Genomic DNA, 12,156 nt, shown 5'->3' on the forward strand with positions numbered 1-12,156 from the left:
GAGTGGAGCAGAGGGACAGAACTTGCAACCACACACAATCTGTAACACTGTGAACACAAACAAGTGGAATAATTCAAACACTTAAACATCTCAGTGCTTTTATATCTTAGAACTGTGCTCAGCCAATCAAATTTTAGGAATTAACTTGTATAATATGAATTTGTAGTATGTTTCTTTATACCCACCTTCCATTATGAATGTGAAATGTAAATGTTACACCTGTGTTGATTACATGAGATTAATTTACAGAGTATACATAAAGACCTTGAATTAAGTGAAACAATGTCTGGTAAGCAGAACTACAAAACACACACATAAGATTTACCTTCCACATCTTTTCCCTGAGGTACACTTGTTAACTGCATTAGTTTGTATTGACAATCAGTATACACAAATGAACACCGCATTGATGCTGGTGACATTACTGAGACTTAAGTGGTTTTTAAAGTGTATCCAAAATTACGAAAATACTGAAAATATCAGTGAAAAATGACATACTGAATAGGATGCGATACCATCACATTAAAAACTACACATAACACATCATTTGCAAAATCACAAATGCAATTCCTTTATTAAAACAGGGCCAGTGAGCTTAGCTACACTTCTACTTCAAAGACGATACAAAAATGACCATCATTTTCAACACTTCAGTTACAAATCTGTACACAATACATAATCAAAGCAATGAAAAATAATTATTATTCTGCTATGGCCATTACAAAATAAAAATAAGCATAAAGTTAATATTTACAACAAAAAATCAAATCAATAAATAAAATTGGCTAACAAGCTTTCAGACTGAAAGGGGGACCCCAAAAGGTTCCCACATTGTTGAAATGAGATGGAGTGTCAAATTCCAGCACTTATTATACAGGTAAAGAAGAATGCATTCCCTTTTCTCTCTCTCTCTCTTACACGCACACACACACACACAAATTCACTACTGTAGCCAGAAAAATGTCTACACAGAATGGTTGAGAAATTACACAGTGCATCAGTGTGGAGCTGATCTCCTGAACACAGTTTAAGGGCTTGTTCTCAAACAGTCAGGGCATTAATGATTTGCACATGTTGTGTGTGCTCAACTCTGCTAACTCAGCTAACGACACAGACCTGGTTGCACAAAACAGCAAATGTAAATAAGAATGCTGGCTGGAGAACGTTGAGCCTGAACATTTGAAGTTCAAGTCTTATGCAGCTAGGCCACTAGTAGCCGATTCTAAGATGTCTGGTTGACATAGCTTGAAAGCTCAGGAATTACACTGAGAAACTTTGCTGGGAAATCTGGGAAAGGAAGTCCAATCAGTTAGAAAAGAAGTGAGAACAGCCTGAAGGACTGTATGTAGGATGTAGCTTGAACGCCCTATTAGGAGTTAACCTAAGTGTGTACAGGATACTAGTGCTGGCTTTGTCAAGGTAACATATGTATGTTTTGTATATAAAAGAATCGGAAAAGACGTTCATTCAGAAGTATATGAAACCAGAACTAAAGCCAATTCCATATATTCAAACATCCTTCAAAAGAATCACAAAAAAAAAAAAGAGCTATGCATGATCCTTTTGAAAATATTTCCATATTCAAAAAAATCTTCCTTTGCTCAAAGGCACGAGTGCATTACCGTTTAATCTTTTTAAATAAGACAAGAAAACATGCATTCTAAGTGCCGAGGAGTTTGCAATTCCTCAAATTTGCCATTTGAAAAATATATATATATATATATGGCTGAACAAACAATATGGCTGAACAAAACAACTCCATTACAATAAAAATCTATTTCTTTACAGGTCAACGAGAGAATGTGTCCTTAAATCATCCTCATCATGGAGGTTTGAGATAAACCGTCAACACATGTGGAGGAATTATGAGAGTCAGGATTCAGTGGGATAAGCCGTGAACTGGATGGGGATTTTGAGAGGAAATCTTGATTCTCATCCCCTCCCTGAGCACAAGTCTTGAAGTGCTGGGTAAGTGGGATTACAGGGGAGGCCGCAGGGGTCAGAATATCCAGTGTTTGCAGCAAATATTAGAGATTTAGGACCAACAATGTTGGAGAAAACCACAAAGCTGCAGAAAGCAGGACTAAGTGCTTCATCGCTGATGACAAATGGAAATTCAAAAGCAATAAAACAAAGCCGAAAAGCAATCCACAATAAAGACAATACACATTGGAGAACCGCAATTGTATGTAGTAACATTATGTAAATTATTACATTATGTAAATTATTACTAACCTATGTTAGGTTAATTAAAGGTAATCTAGAATGGCGCTTTAGGTGATTCACTTTCGAGTCAATCAATCAAGTCTCAGCTTTTAAATACGGTATATTAAAGGCTTGTTGGACATTAAGAACAAGGCACGCCAAGAACGTAAGGGAAACTGCATTATGAGCTCATTTTATGACCCAAAGCAAAACTCTAAACATTGTATTTGGCCACAGCAAAAGTTTCCATATCAATGACATCACCATCCACTTCATCAGGCCAGTGTGTTTCGCCTGTGCCTTTTCATATTTAAAAACTAACACTGGTTTGCATCAAGACCGAAGCTCAAGAGGTTTAAACTTCAGTTCTCATTAAAACTCGAGGGTAGAGACCGTTCCAACCACGTCAGGGCAAGATCAAAACTGGCTTTTCCCAGAATGCCCTTCTCCAAAGTCTAAGCAAATAGTCACAGACTATGCACTCTCTCTGTTAGGATTTTTCCATCCCTGATCATAAATAGAGAACTAAATGATCTTAAAGTGATTCCTAGCACTCCAAGTGAGAGCGAAAGATGAACTTATTGTCTGCCAAAGCTTTTTGCAGAGCATTTAGAGTCTCTACTACAGAAGAACACTTCAGTGAGAAACAAAATAGCTGAACAAATGTCTTTAAAAAGGCAAAAATAAAACAATATTAACATGAATACACTAGTCATTAAATAATAGTTAAGGTTTATTGAACGAGTCCATCAAATATCATCTAGATTTCAATACAAGTACTGCTCCGTTTTTTAAATTCTGAGCTAAATTAAAGAGGAAAAATCTAGAAAAAGCATTGAAGGAACACCTGGCTTGCTGGCTCAGATTTCTGTAGTTGAATCTCTGGCAATTATCTCTGCATTTCAGCTTAGCTACAACAAAACTTCCTATTCTTCATTCTCCCTCCTTCTCTTGCCTGAGCTTTTCTTACAACTGTTTACCGAGAACCTCTGTGAAAGGTAATGTGGGCAAGATAGCACTATAAACACTCGTCAGGCATAAACACTGAGATAAAACATACAAGTTTGGCATTGATGGTTGTTATTCTGCTTCATTATGAATGTACTGGCTGTGGGGACCCTTAAAGCTGGAGGTGCCCATGTCAGGAATCCTGCCACATGCCAGAGCCTAACTAAAAATAAAAAAATAACCAGGGTCCAAAATTAACTTTGTGCCACAATGACAGGTGAATTGAGGAACTTTTATGGCCATAAATATTTTCATATAAGAAATATACTAGCAATTTTATTTTGTTGCTATGACAATATATTTAGTTGTTTTTCTCTTGAATATTCGCAACTGTTACTGCAGGTAATCACACAAAAAAAATAATGTTTTGGTGGTTTAACGCCAGGAAGGTCTCACCACTTTCACTGTAGTTATTAGGACAATATAAGAAAAACTCGAGGTGAGGTTCAGACTACCGTTCTTACATTACACTTACATTTAAAATATGTATTATGTTGCTATTCCTAACAAATTATCGGAAAACTGGTTACTTGCTCTCCAAAGTGAATTCTTATTCATATTTTGATCAATTTGGACTCCGAAAATATCCTTAGAATATAATATATAACAAAAAAGGTCTTTAAATTCAGCCCTCAATTGCGGTTTACAGTACATTTCAATGTTTTTGATGCGATACATAATACATTCACTCACAGAAATGATCGAAAATGCTGCAGTTTGAGTTTGAAGATACAATACTGTGTGTAAAACATTCAAAAGTTTGGGATCAGTAGGATTTGTAACAGAAATTAATACTTTTATTCAGCAAGGATGCATTAAATTGATTAAAAGTGACTTTTAAGTTGAAACAAAACAAATTCATTTCAAATAAATGCTGTTCTTTTGAACTTTCTATTCATCAAAGAATCTTGAAAAAAAGTTTCTTCACAGTTTTTACAAAAATATTAAGCAGCACACCTGTTTTCAATATTGATAATAAGAAATGTTTCTTGAGCAAATCATTATATCAGAATGACTTTTGAAGGATCATGTGACACTGAAGCCTGGAGTAATGATGCTGAAAATTCAGCTTTGAAATCACAGGAATAAATTACAATTTATAATATATTTAAATAGAAAACTGTTGTAATAATATTTCTCAATATCACTTTTTTACTATATATTGTACAAGATACTTGTTTCAAAAACATTTAAAATCTTACAAACCCCAAACTTTTGAATGGTAGCATGCATGTATGGATGTATGTATGTATATACATACATACAGTTATGATATACGGAATACATACCATAAAGTAAATTGCTTGGAAGAAGCCATTGTTGAGTAAATATTTTCTCATTGGTGAGAAAAGTCAATGTATTCAGATTAAACACAGTGATCCAAAAAAACCTTCGCCCGACACATTGTTTCATGGTTATAAAAATCATGGCACAGTGTTGTAGAGTGGACAGCTTGGCCACATCTCTTAACAAAGGCTCGCATGAGCGTCAGACAGATGAAACTGTAAACAATCTACTAACAAACCTCCCAACATCCCTTTTTGAAGGCTAGAGGAGGCCGTATCTGTGGCGTCTGCACTCATGTTTTGTTAGAGGGATGCTTTGGCTGTTGTGTGTCATTTTGAGCGGATTTATTTTTGGGGTAGCAGGGAGGAGAGGTAGCGGACGGGGGGTGACAGAACTCCTTGATGGTTACGGTGAGGAGGTTAGCTGTGATGTCCGTAACGACCACATTGGCACATCGGGATGTCATGTCAGGATGCCAGTCCAAATCTTCCTCTTCCTCCGATGGCTCCTCCGACACGGGAACCTCCGGGACCTTGAGCGACCGACGGCCAGAGAAGGGATGCCGTCTCCGCAGTCGCCTGTCCATTTCATGAGGTACGGAAAGGTCTAGGATGTGTTCGTTGTCTTCTGAAGATGATGAAGCTGAGGAGGAAGAGGAAAACATAGGAGAGGATGGAAGAGCAGAAGGACCCGAGCTGTTTTTGGATGCCACGGGTTGAGCGCCCACTTTGTGAAGGGCAGGATCTTGGCTGTTTGTTGCAGAGGTCTTGGGTGGCAATGAGGAATGCTGGGATTGGGTTTGTCGCAGAGAGGGTGGCTCGCCATCCGAAACTTCCGAGCTCGAGTTTGACGGAGGCAGTTCATCATTGAGAGTCTGACCTTTGGAAACGTCCAGGACTTTTGAACTTTTGGAGGAAGAGAGATTGTTTGTGTTGTTGCGACTCTCTCCGCTTTGAGTCTGGTTCTCTGCATTGTTCAGAGAGTGAGAATCGAAGAGTTTTCCGAAAACTGGAAACCCAGAACTTCTAATTGGGGACTGGATTCCTCGGTAGGACACTTCTCCAAACCGCCTGTTTTTACCAATCACTCTATTCCGGGATGGAATTTTCTGCCGCCCAAAATGGGACTGCTGGGCAGCGGGCATGTGTGTCCTTCTACTATTAGCAACTCCGCCATTCCCCGCCTTGTCAACCACTTTGAGGTTCAGAATAACCCGTCCCTTCTTCACTTCCCTGGGTTTGACTTTTCGATTGAGAATACGGACCGTTTCCGAGAATGGACTGACTGTCGGACGGGACGAAAAAGGACCAGAGGGACCGACTGTTTGATCCGGGCGGGGCAAGGGGCGACGTGCCATGCGATGGCAGCGGTGAATGTCTTTTTTCAGTTTGGGCTGAGCAGCGCCCGACTGCAGTTTAGCATTAGATGGGGCAGTTGGGGTGTAGGACGGTGCAGCTGAGGGTGGAGGAGGCTTGGAATGCGGCTGAGGACGACTATGCTTGAACTCCGGGACTCTTGGGGAAGTCTCTGCAGCCTGTGCTCTTGACTAAATAATTGGGAAAGAGTCGAAAATTATTCACTTTTTAAAGAGTTAGTTCACCCAAAAATTTTAATTCTGTCATTAATTACTCACCCTCATGTCGTTCCACACCTGTAAGACCTTCGTTCATCTTCAGAACACAAATTAACATATTTTTGATATCCGACGGCTTAGTGAGGCCTCCATAGACAGCAAGTTAATTTACACTTTAGGGCTACACGATATTGGAAAAAACTGACATTGCGATATTTTGTTTTTCTGCGATATATATTGCGATATGAAAAAATAATTCACCAGATGACTTGAATAGCTCTATTTGGAAAGAATTACTCATTCTAGAATGATTGGGGTGAGTGAATAAACATAGAAAATAATGAACAAATTACAAGCATAGATAAATATAATAGAACAAAGATACAAATTAAATAAATAGTGCTTTATATTTTCCAGGTAAGTAACAGTATTCAGGTAGAGAAATTGAATAATCAAATGTAAAATAATATTGCATAGTCTCACTGTATAAATTAAACATAATTAACCTGTGTTAAAACTACAAAAGTGATTTTTCTCTTTGTCTTTTGTTGTTTGATTAACATTCATGACACAGAAAGCGGCAGGGGCTTCTGTCACTTTAAGAACGAATGCGCGGCGCGGATACATATTACTGTTACACATTCGGTTTTCTTTCTCATTTGTTTCATTAACCTAAGCCATAATCAATTGTGTTTACAAGGATCTTTTACGTGCCTTTTGACAAGTGTTTTCATTTATGTGTCTGTTCAGATGCGGGAGAAAACTCCTGAATGTTTAAACTGACAGGACCTAAATCACATTCAAATGATAAACTTTCATTGTATGATGGTCAAACTTTGCAATTAATCAGAGAATCACGTGCGTTTTGAACCGTGGTGTCCCTATGGCGATCCCTATACTAGACATCCCACATCCTGCGATGTGACTATCGCGAATGCACACACTGCGATTTCGATATATCGTGCAGCCCTATTACACTTTCAAACGCCCAGAAAGCTAGTAAAACATATTTAAAACAGTTCAAGTGACTACAGTGGTTCTACCTTGATATTATAAAGCAACGAGAATACTTTTTGTGCACCAAAAAAAACAAAATAATTACTTTATTCAACAATTTATAGTGACAACCGATTTCAAAACACTGCTTCGAATCTTTTGTTTCGAATCAGTGATTCAAATCACGTCAAACTGCTGAAATCACGTGACTCTGGCGCTCTGAATCACTGATTCGAAACAAAAGATTCGAAGCAGTGTTTTGAAATCGCCCACCACTAGATATTGTTGAAAAGTCATTATTTTGTTTTTTTGGCGCACATATTAAGGTTAAACCTCTGTAGTCACATGAACTGATTTAAATATGTTGTAGTACCTTTTGAAAGTGTTAATTATCTTGCTGTCAATGTAGGCCAAGAGATTTCTGTCCCAACCAATGAGTTTGATCTGGCATGTAAAGCAAGTGCGCTGAAAATATTTGGTGTAGAAACAATTTTCATGTAGAAATTGGCAGTAAATTTCACAATTTATTTAAAAGAAATAGTATTCTCTTTTAAAATGCATAATAATCTGTTTTATTTACAACTCCCAATTTATCATATCTGATGCGCTATGTACATGCATTGATCAATATTTATATGTGAATAAAAGCCTAAATTAAAAGCATTCATCATAAAGCAAGCATGTCTTCAGATGACTTTAAACCGCTCGATTTACATAAAATTCTTTTACAATGTTTTTATGACCCTTTTGAAGCATCAAATTCATGTTTTTGACTTATAATGGAGGGACAGAAATCTCTCCAGTTTCATTAAAAATATCTTCATTTGTATTTCAAAGACAAAGTTTTATGGGTTTGGAACATGAGAGTAAGTAAATAATGACAGTTCTCATTTTTGGGGTGAACAAACCCTTGAAATATTTTAAAAGCATATTTCCAAAACAAATTCACTAAATGACTTTGAACACCACAAAACACATTTATTTCCATGTTAGTTGGTATTGCTGACATACCTTTAAAAGCAGCGTTTTAGGTTTCGGGCCTCTCTTTTTAGGTCCGTACATCTCTTGCTCTCGCTCTCTGAGTAAAAAGATGAGTTGTTCAAAGGGTTATGTCAGTGTTTGTGCTTATATGCTGAATGGTTGTGCCAGTTTGTGCTTTTTGAAGAACAAAGTACCTCTGAGCACAAAGCATGACTACAAAAGTTTTACTTTAGATGTGTGACTCAAGTATTCATGTGATGTGGATAGAGATGACTGCTTCCTGTGGGTATGCAGGAAAGAGCCTGTCTAGCTTTGACTCAAGGAGACCACTTCAAATAGAAGCATCAACGGTCACAAACGTATTTAACGCTCATGATCGCATGAGAAGCTAACATTTCGTAACTTGCCTATTTCTTTTCAAACTGTTAATCAGGGGAGAATCATTAACAACAATACACAATAACACTCACTTTTGTTCAAACGCTGCAACGAGACGTTCATCTAAGATGTTTTCCTCAGGTTCCCATGTGCTATACCTGAAAAATATACAGATCATTTAACATCCACCACCTCTTTTATATACACACAAGCTTAACTAATGAATCATATTTCAGTTCACTCACTTTATTGCCCATCCTTTCCATTTCACTAGGTACTCCATCCGTCCCTATGGAAAAGACAAATCAGTCCCCAACATTTCTGAAAGATATCTTTCCTTATTTACTCTCCTTCATGCCATTATAATCCCACATGCTGTTATTTTTCAGTGTAACCCATCAGTGTATTTTTTTAAAGAATCTTTACTCAGTTTGTCCTAGTGATTGTAAATTAAATGCCTAAATTATTACATTACTAGCTAACTGTATTCTCTAAATTGTAATGTTGACATGCTTTCTTTGTAAAGCTGCTTTGAAACGATATGTATCGTGAAAAGCGCTATACGAATAAATGTGAATTGAATTGAATATACAGATGATTTTCCATATATTTTTAAAGCACTGTAAATCAAAAGTAGTAGCCCATATTTATTAATCCATCATTTAAAATGCTTGTCCTATTTAGAGACGAGTGGAAGTTGTCCATATGACAAAGCTATTTTAAGACTTTGAATATAGTCACATGGACCACTTTTAAGATATTTTATGCTTTATTTGCTGGAACTTGATAGCCCCAGTTCACATTCACATCCATTAGATGGAAAAGCAAAGACTCATAAAAACTATGGAATAACTTTGTTTTTTTTGTTTTATTTGTAGTAAAACCATGGTTCATTTTCGTACAGGTCAGGCATGACTCTTAAGGGAGCAATATGTAATATTTTCTGTCCGCTAGAGGCCTATTCAAAACAAAGGTGTAGCTTGATGACGCCAAGTTTGAGCGAGGAATCTTGGGACATGTGGTCTTCACCTCACAGCCGGTGGAAAAGAATAGGGATTGGACTCGGGAAGAAATCATGTTCATGGATGCGATTATTAACGTTACTGTAGTATGAAGCAGAGCAGGACTGAGTGTTGTAGAGCTGAACGAGGCCTCTGGAGCGATTGCTTAACACACGCCTCATGAGCATCGGGACTTTTATTATGACACAGTCGCCTTCCGCTTTTTCAGGTCATGAGTGTGAGGTAACACAGCTCTGTTTATCATATTAGATACATTTGAGTGTGTTGAAAATGTTATAACGTTACTCTGTGCGCTTGCTCGGCGGCTGCTGTGAGACACTTGTTCGAGACACACTGCAGTAAGATTGATGGATTTTAAAATATCATATTAAATGCTGGATGTCTTGTGTTGATAAATGGCATGCAATTCATTTTAAAACGTATGATGGAGAAAATTCTGTATTACTGTTACTAAAAATAAAGCTACATCTGATTATGCTATGTTAACTATTTGACAAAATAGTTTTTTTCTCTGAGGCATGGTAAAGCATGGTACTCGCAAAAAATCAAGAAAATTTGATTTAAACAATAAGACTAAACGTGTTGAACTATATAACAACAATTCGTTTTCTATCTATAAATATATCAAAACAGTTGTTCCCTTGTCTATTAAAACATGTAATATATTAAAGCATCTTTGGTGTTTCCATGGTTTCTACAAAATAAAACCGGAAACCGAGGGTATCGCGGGTATGACGCAATTGACAGGCGACTCCTCACACGTCCCGGAGCCTTGGTTAAAATTGCAATTTTCTTACGATTTACAAATAGTTGGAAACATTTTGTATATTGTAAGTACTCAACAAAATATATAACACTGGCCTTGTGGTTTTTGCCTATTTTTCTACAAAAATATTACATATTGCACCTTTATATTCTCATTAGGCTACCCCATAAATTAACGATTAAAAGATGTCCATTCAGTAATCAAATGTATGCTCATGCGTATTGTAACACCATATGCAAAGTTCGTTCATATTTTTAACTATCAGGATATGTTGGTGATTTGACAACCAAAATGTAACCTGCTATACAGAAAACAAAAACAAACAGAGTCTTGAACGTAAAAACTAGTGGTTGCTACGCGACGCGACGCCACCGATACAGACCGCAAATATTCCTTTATAAATGACCCAAACTGTACAAATGTATAGTGTTTGATTGATTTCAGCGCAATGTAAACAGTCCCGTTGTTTAGGCTACAGCGCTAGCGTTCCAGTTTTGTAGCGTCGCGTGACTCGCGTCGCATCATTCCGCACGCCTGCAGTGTCGATGGGGTGTCAGACGAACCGGCCTTTGTCAAAAATTTGCACTCCGAGTAGACACAAAAAAAGCTAACGCGCTAACAGCACCAGCTCCAACTGGCGCCACTCCAACCTAAACAAACATACACAGTACCCTGAGCTCAAAATCAAGCAACTCAGTACAGTTAGTTGTGCATGAATGCATACACAAATGCGCGTAATACGCTTAACTCGAGCGGTTTTATGGTTGCATAGAAAGCATGGTGCTCTAATGCAGTTCAGTGCACTGCAGGGCTGAAGTTTAGTGCGTCTGTAGGCCGCAGTGAAAGGAAATAAAATGAGTTTTAATAAACAGACTGACCTTACGGACGCGGCGCTTTAGGATGGCCTCAGCGGCAAACACACGGTCGCCTGCCGCAGATAGCTCCATCTTTAGTGGGACAGCAGAGACGGGTTCTTCCGCGGAAGCGATGGAAAGATCCTGCGCCGTGGAGGAGTGAACCAAACACAAAACACACACATGCGCCCGCGCGCCTCTGACAATGCGGCCCATACAAGGAGGGTACTCTGATCGAGTTCAAACTGGCGGGGGGGAACTGGAAAGGAAGAACAATGGTTTTGTTGACATGGGTATTATTATTATTATTATTATTAATGCTAATACAACTAATAATGCTTATCTATCTATCTATCTATCTATCTATCCATCTATCCATCTATCCATCTATCCATCTATCCATCTATCCATCCATCCATCCATCCATCCATCCATCCAAATATTGATACTTTATATTTATAGTTTTTTTTATTTTATCATATTAAATTTTCACCGTCATCAATAATGACACGACTAATTATAATAATAAATAATAATATAATAAATGTAATAAATAATAATATAATAAATAATATAATAAATTATATACACTACCATTCAAAAGTTTGGAAACATCACTATTTTTAATGTTTTCGAAAGAAATCTCTTCTACTCACCAGGGTTGCATTCATTTGATCAAAAATACAGAAAAAAACAATAATATTGTGAAATATTATTACAATTTAAAATAATGGTTTACTATTATATACTTTAAAATATAATTTGTCTGTGATGGTAGCTGAATTTTCAGCATCATTACTCCAGTCTTCAGTGTCACATGATCCTTCAGAAATCATTCTAATATGCTGATTTATTACAAATGTTGTGCTGCTTCATATTTTTTTTTTTACAACGTGATACGATTCTTTGATGAATAAAAAGCTAAAAAGGAGTAGCATTTATTTAAATTAAATCTTTTTATACAATACTGTACAAAAGTTTTTTTTTTTTCTTCTTTTCTTTTTTTGGAAGAAATTAATACTTTTTTTCAGCAAGGATGTGTTAAATTGATAAAAAGTGATAGTAAAGATTTATATTGTTAGAAAA

General features: G+C 37.0%; 1 protein-coding gene across 1 annotated transcript; it reads right to left on the minus strand.

The window, feature by feature from the left end:
* Nucleotides 1-535: 535 nt before the first annotated feature.
* Nucleotides 536-11,243, minus strand: LOC137017384 (chromobox protein homolog 6-like). Its single transcript, XM_067381589.1, has 5 exons — nucleotides 11,095-11,243; nucleotides 8,674-8,717; nucleotides 8,521-8,586; nucleotides 8,081-8,147; nucleotides 536-6,046 (listed from the first exon to the last, which is right to left on the minus strand). The coding sequence occupies exons 1-5, from the start codon at nucleotides 11,161-11,163 to the stop codon at nucleotides 4,793-4,795; spliced, it is 1,500 nt and encodes a 499-aa protein (XP_067237690.1). The 5' UTR covers nucleotides 11,164-11,243; the 3' UTR covers nucleotides 536-4,792.
* Nucleotides 11,244-12,156: the final 913 nt, after the last annotated feature.

This window comes from Chanodichthys erythropterus, chromosome 3, assembly GCF_024489055.1.
Source record: "Chanodichthys erythropterus isolate Z2021 chromosome 3, ASM2448905v1, whole genome shotgun sequence".
Classification (NCBI taxonomy): domain Eukaryota; kingdom Metazoa; phylum Chordata; class Actinopteri; order Cypriniformes; family Xenocyprididae; genus Chanodichthys; species Chanodichthys erythropterus.